At 43.0% G+C, this 7357-nt stretch overlaps 1 protein-coding gene across 1 annotated transcript in view; it reads right to left on the reverse strand.

Moving 5' to 3' along the window:
- Positions 1–6467, reverse strand: part of LOC120525154 — a 32060-nt gene extending 25593 nt beyond the window's left edge. The window contains exon 1 of the mRNA XM_039747223.1: positions 6294–6467. Coding sequence (XP_039603157.1) covers positions 6294–6333 — 40 coding nt within the window. The 5' untranslated portion in view covers positions 6334–6467. The remainder of the gene's footprint in view (positions 1–6293) is intronic.
- Positions 6468–7357: the final 890 nt, after the last annotated feature.

The following is a 7357-nucleotide window of genomic DNA, read 5'->3' on the forward strand; positions in this document are numbered from 1 at the left end:
AGTGGCAGCTCTGGCAGTCTGCCTGTTGATTTCACGACAGTGTAATTGGTTGCTGCTCATGATGGAACCCAGGTAAGTTAAGTGGTCGGTGACTTCAAGCACTGTGCTGTCTATGCTATTCAAAAGACCAACAATACTGATAAAATTAATCAGAAAAGAGTTTCAGGAGTAGAATAATAAATGTATGCCACATGTGGAGAGGGCCACTGTTGAAATAGCTGGCTATAATGACAATGGACTGGAAACGCTGAATGACAAGCCCCCTGTGTCATCCCAGTCACAGTCCAGAGACTGGCAGGAAAGGTGACACTACAGCCATCACACAGTCCATTACTGTATTTACAGTATAAAACATGGTGTACATAAAGCCCTCTAGATAATCTTTCACATTTTGCCAGGCTCAGGCTGCACCACCCCATTTACGTTGTTTTCAGTTTTGGCATGTGAGGTACACTTCAGAACAGATCAGACCCTATGAACTTCACTGAGACCAAACTGGACTTTTGATTTACTCACGTTCTAGTGGAGTGGTGATCTACTCGCGATGTGTCATGTAGTTCTGCTTGTTCTCTTCTAATTTCTTTTCCTTACTGACAGCAATGCTGCACTGTGCCAGTGGCTTCCTCTCTCATCAGTTTAGTTCTTCTCTTATATATATATATATATATATATATATATATATTGTGAACGATAAGGGGCGCTCTCGCTCCCTTGAACCCCTGTCCACGACTCCAGACACCAGGTAAAAGTCCAAATGTTGACTTTATTTTTCTTCCACAGAGCACAAAGCACACTCTCCACCACAATACTCATATAAATCACAATAATTAACAAATAACCAATCCTCCAATCTCCCAGACGCGTTGCCACCCTTCCACCCAGCTCAGCTCATTGCCTGGAAGTTCCCATAGTCCTTTTATACTCCCTGACCCGGAGGTGTTTCTGCCCAACAGTCCACAAGTCCTTATTCCTTCCGGGTCAGGGTAAATAGTCCTTTTCTTCAACCCGAAGTCCGCCGCTCTTCCTATGACGAACCTCCAGGTCACAGGGCACGAAGAAGCCCTCGGTCCTCCCTGCAGCTCCCTCCTGTGGCCCCCACGGCATCCAGCAGGGCTTTGCATAAAAACTCCATTGTCCATGATGCCATGCTGGTCTTCTGGGGACCTCCATGCTGCAAGGAGGGCTCCACCTGGCGCTTGGGGGTATTGGCGGGATAAATGGCTGGCCATCCTTCACAATATATATATATATATATATATATATATATATATATATATATACACACACACAGTGTGTATATATCTATATATATGTATCTATATATATCTATATACATATAAACTGCTCAAAAAAAATTAAAGGAACACTTTGAAAACACATGAGATCTCAATGGGAAAAAGAAATCCTCCTGGATACTGATATAGACTGGGTAATGTGTTAGGAACAAAAGGATGCCACATCGTTTGATGGAAATGAAAATGATCAACCTACAGAGCCCTGAATTCAAAGACGCCCCAAAAATCAGAGTGAAAAAATTATGTGGCAGGCTAGTCCATTTTGCCAAAATTTAATTGCAGCAACTCAAAATTGTATGCAGCACTTTGTATGGCCCCTGTGTTCTTGTATACATGCCTGACAACATCGGTGCATGCTTCTAATGAGATGACAGATGGTGTTGTGGGGATCTCCTCCCAGATCTGGACCAGGGCATCACTGAGCTCCTGGACAGTCTGAGGTGCAACCTGGTGGCATTGGATGGACCAAAACATAATGTCCCAGAGGTGTTCTATTGGATTTAGGTCAGGAAAGTGTGGTGGCCAGTCAATGGTATCAATTCCTTCATCCTCCAGGAACTGCCTGCATACTCTCACCACATGAGGCCAGGAATTGTCGTGCACCAGGAGCCACTGTACCAGCAGTAGGGTCTGACAATGGGTCCAAGGATTTCATCCTGATACCTAATGGCAGCCAAGGTGCCTTTGTCAAGCCTGTAGCGGTCTGTGTGACCCTCCATGGATATGCCTCCCCAGACAATCATTAACCCACCACCAAACTGCTCATGCTGAATGATGTTACAGGCAGCATAATGTTCTCCATGGCTTCTCCAGACCCTTTCACTTCTGTCACGTGCTCAGGGTGAACCTGCTCTCATCTGTAAAAGCACAGGGCACCAGTGGTGCATCTGCCAATTCTGGTATTCTATGGTGAATGCCAATCGAGCTGCATGCTGCTGGGCAGTGAGCTCAGGGCCCATTAGAGGACATGGGGCCCTTGGGTCACCCTCATGAAGTCTTTCTGGTTGTTTGGTCAGAGACATTCACACCAGTGGCCTGCTGGAGGTCATTTTGTAGGGCTCTGGCAGTGCTCATCCTGTTCCTCCTTGCCCAAAGGAGCAGATACTGGTCCTGCTGATGGGTTATGGACCTTCTATGGCCCTCTCCAGCTCTCCTAGAGTAACTGCTTGTCTCCTAGAATCTCCTCCATGCCCTTGAGACTGTGCAGGGAGACACAGCAAACCTTCTGGCAATGACACGTATTGATGTGCCATCCTGGAGAAGTTGGACTACCTGTGCAACCTCTGTAGGTCCAGGTATCACCTCGTGCTACCAGTAGTGACACTGACTGTAGCCAAATGCAAAACTAGTGAAGAAACAGTCAGAAAAGATGAGGAGGGAAAATGTCAGTGGCCTCCACCTGTTAAACCATTCCTGTTTTGGGGTCATCTCATTGTTGCCACTCTAGTGCATCTGTTGTTAATTTCATTAACACCATAGCAGCTGAAACTGATTAACAACCCCCTCTGCTACTTAACTGACCAGATTAATATCCCATAAGTTTCATTGACTTTATGCTATACTCTGATTAAAAAGTGTTCCTTTAATTCTTTTGAGCAGTATATATATCTATATGTATATGTATATCTATATGTATATATCTATATGTATATATCTATATGTATATACAGTGGTGTGAAAAACTATTTGCCCCCTTCCTGATTTCTTATTCTTTTGCATGTTTATCACACAAAATGTTTCTGATCATCAAACACATTTAACCATTAGTCAAATATAACACAAGTAAACACAAAATGCAGTTTTTAAATGATGGTTTTTTATTATTTAGGGAGAAAAAAAATCCAAACCTACATGGCCCTGTGTGAAAAAGTGATTGCCCCCTTGTTAAAAAATAACCTAACTGTGGTGTATCACACCTGAGTTCAATTTCCGTAGCCACCCCAGGCCTGATTACTGCCACACCTGTTTCAATCAAGAAATCACTTAAATAGGAGCTGCCTGACACAGAGAAGTAGACCAAAAGCACCTCAAAAGCTAGACATCATGCCAAGATCCAAAGAAATTCAGGAACAAATGAGAACAGAAGTAATTGAGATCTATCTGTCAGGTAAAGGTTATAAAGCCATTTCTAAAGCTTTGGGACTCCAGTGAACCACAGTGAGAGCCATTATCCACAAATGGCAAAAACATGGAACAGTGGTGAATCTTCCCAGGAGTGGCTGGCCGACCAAAATTACCCCAAGAGCGCAGAGACGACTCATCCGAGAGGTCACAAAAGACCCCAGGACAACGTCTAAAGAACTGCAGGCCTCACTTGCCTCAATTAAGGTCAGTGTTCACGACTCCACCATAAGAAAGAGACTGGGCAAAAACGGCCTGCATGGCAGATTTCCAAGACGCAAACCACTGTTAAGCAAAAGAACATTAGGGCTTGTCTCAATTTTGCTAAGAAACATCTCAATGATTGCCAAGACTTTTGGGAAAATACCTTGTGGACTGATGAGACAAAAGTTTAACTTTTGGAAGGCAAATGTCCTGTTACATCTGGCGAAAAGGAACACAGCATTTCAGAAAAGAACATCATACCAACAGTAAAATATGGTGGTGGTAGTGAGATGGTCTGGGGTTATTTTGCTGCTTCAGGACCTGGAAGGCTTGCTGTGATAGATGGAACCATGAATTCTACTGTCTACCAAAAATCCTGAAGGAGAATGTCCGGCCATCTGTTCGTCAACTCAAGCTGAAGCGATCTTGGGTGCTGCAACAGGACAATGACCCAAAACACACCAGCAAATCCACCTCTAAATGGCTGAAGAAAACAAAATGAAGACTTTGGAGTGGCCTAGTCAAAGTCCTGACCTGAATCCAATTGAGATGCTATGGCATGACCTTAAAAAGGCGGTTCATGCTAGAAAACCCAGCAAATAAAGCTGAATTACAACAATTCTGCAAAGATGAGTGGGCCAAAATTCCTCCAGAGCTGTAAAAGACTCATTGCAAGTTATCGCAAACGCTTGATTGCAGTTATTGCTGCTAAGGGTGGCCCAACCAGTTATTAGGTTCAGGGGCAATTACTTTTCACACAGGGCCATGTAGGTTTGGATTTTTTTCTCCCTAAATAATAAAAACCATCATTTAAAAACTGCATTTTGTGTTTACTTGTGTTATATTTGACTAATGGTTAAATGTGTTTGATGATCAGAAACATTTTGTGTGACAAACATGCAAAAGAATAAGAAATCAGGAAGGGGCAAATAGTTTTTCACACCACTGTATATATATATATATATATATATATATATATATATATATATATATATATATATATATATATATATATATATATATATATATATATATATATCTATATATATATATTTTATGGGGTGCCAATCAGGCAAATACAATGATTTTATGAATACAGTGTATAAAGTCAAAACTTACCTTTCACTAGTACGAGTAAAATGGCATATATACTGTGGAAGTTGACCCGGACACAGACAGGCAGACACGTTCATGTCACCCACAAACACGTTTATTTACAATATTTACAGATTATTTGGTCACACAGACCCAAATAATGGTCACTAAGACCCAGTCCAAACAGTGCACACAAACCCCAAACACAGTCCTGGCCACAATGCCTTGTCTTCGGGCCGCCTCCACTCTCTTCTGCCTCGTCCTCCTTCCACCCGACTCTAGCCTCGAATGAAGGGAGACGGCCCCTTTTATACAGGACTCGGATGAGCCCCAGGTGTTCCCGGCATTCCACCTCTAGCCACGCCCCAGCGTGGCGGAAGTGCTGGCTGTCCTCCCGGCAGCTCTCCGGGCGCCGTCCTAATTCTTCCCCCCAGCACTTCCTGGTGTGGCGGAAGTGCTGGGGTAACAGGTCCCCAAGGCATTGGGGCGCCTCCTGGCGGTGACCACGGGCCCCTACAGGGTGGAGCTTCCATGCCCTGTACCCGTGGCCCCCAGAGCAACCAGGAAGGCGACCCCCACATGATCCAGGGTGGGCACAGACCCACATCCGGTCCCTCATGACGTCCCGGCCGGGTCATGGCCCCTGGCATCCCTGACAATACACATACATACATACATACATACATATACATATATATATATATCACATAAATACATATATACATACATACATATACATACATATATATATATATACACACACATACATATACATACATATATATATACATACATATATACATACATACATATATATATACATACATATATATATACATACATATATATATATACATACATACATACACATATATATATACACATACATACACACACATATATATATCTGTATATATATATATTAAGATGCATGTGATTTTTTTTTACAAAGTGAACACTCTAAGCTTCATACTGCAAAGATACGATTGATACGATTAAGTTCTCGAGACAGAGGGGCCATCTAGCTGAGCCACCTGGCTGCCAAACTCAGCCCCTCCATTGACTCACTGACTCATTTTACCTGCTCCAAAGTTATGATGAACAGTTTTCCCAGACACTTCCATTCAAATACCTATGTCAGCAACACTAGGATGCATTTCCGGAATGTTCAGCCTCATTTCTCAGAATTGCCCAACAGCCTCAAGTTTATCGGAGCAGAAATCAACCGGCATACACAGCACAGGGCGAGACCCGTCGCCGTTTAATGTGAGTTTATGCACAATATGCAACACATGGAATTTCACAGATCATCGTTTATACGTTACAGTTTAAAAAGTGGAACAAAGAATTTGTTTCCGGAATTATATAAGTTTTTCTTTTCTCGACAATTTGCTCGATCTGTGATTTTTGCTCATTTAATAAGAATCGTAATGATTACACAGAATAAAGGGGGATAAAGAGGTGTGTAGAGATTACAAACTGATCAAACAGACCACTAGTCGCCAATCGATTTGTACTAACAGAAGGAAGTTGGACATTTCCAAACTGAGCCGAATTACGATTAGAAATGGAGACTACCTGGGGCCGTCTTCGCGTTCTCAGAAGGGTCCGCTGACATCGCCTTCGGATCTCTGTTTAGTTTTTTTTTGCTTTTTTTTTGCTGGCGAAGACCTCCCCCAACCTCTCTGAAGCAGAGTCAAGTTGCCCCCAAATGCGTACCACCTGCCGGATTAGCTTTCAGTATCGATTCGACGTCACGCCTTACGGACGAAATGTGCGCCAGGCACGCCCTCTAGCGGACACTTCCTGTCTTGTCTTCTAATTTCTTTTTCTGCTTAACTGCATTATTATTGTTTTTTAACTAATGCTGTCAAAATTGTCATAACGTTTGGAATAAGTTATTATGGGTGTTTATTTTGTATTACCATTATAGCTGCTCGTGCACATAGGAGAAAGGCACAATATGAAGTAAACACTGATTGAAAGACATATATTTAACCTAGTCACATTGTAGGAGCTGCGGTGGGCTGGCTCCCTGCCCGGGATTTGTTTCTGCCTTGCGCCCTGTGTTGGCTGGGACTGGCTCCAGCAGACCTCCGTGACCCTGTGTTAGGCTATAGCGGGTTGGATAATGACTGACTGAATGACATTGTAAGTGAGAAATAATAAAGAATTCTTGAAAAAAAAATGACTGCATATAATGACTATAAAGGTTTTTACCATTGGACTTTTTCACTTTACAATAAAAACTGTACCAACGGTACGAACAGACTTTGTGAGGCTTATTGAATGTGTGTCAGAATAGGTGGTGTGTAATACTGGAGCACCTCAGTCTTACCTCCTGTTTACCCTCTACACAGCAAACTTACAGCTCAATGCCAGTGCTTGCCATCTACAGAAAGGTTCAGATGACTCCTCCATGATAGGCTGCATTAATAATGGAGATGAGTTACCATACAGGAAGGTTGTGGAGGACAATGTCTTGTGGTGCAAGAACAGCAACCTGCGACTCAGCATCAGCAAGACAAAAGAACCGCTGGTGGAGCTCAGGCGTGCTAAGAAGACTCTGAGAGTAGTCACCATTCAGGGTGGAAGACATGGAAGTGGTGCAGAGCTACAAGTATCCGGTGGTTCATATAAAC

This window comes from Polypterus senegalus, chromosome 3, assembly GCF_016835505.1.
Source record: "Polypterus senegalus isolate Bchr_013 chromosome 3, ASM1683550v1, whole genome shotgun sequence".
NCBI classification, from domain to species: domain Eukaryota; kingdom Metazoa; phylum Chordata; class Cladistia; order Polypteriformes; family Polypteridae; genus Polypterus; species Polypterus senegalus.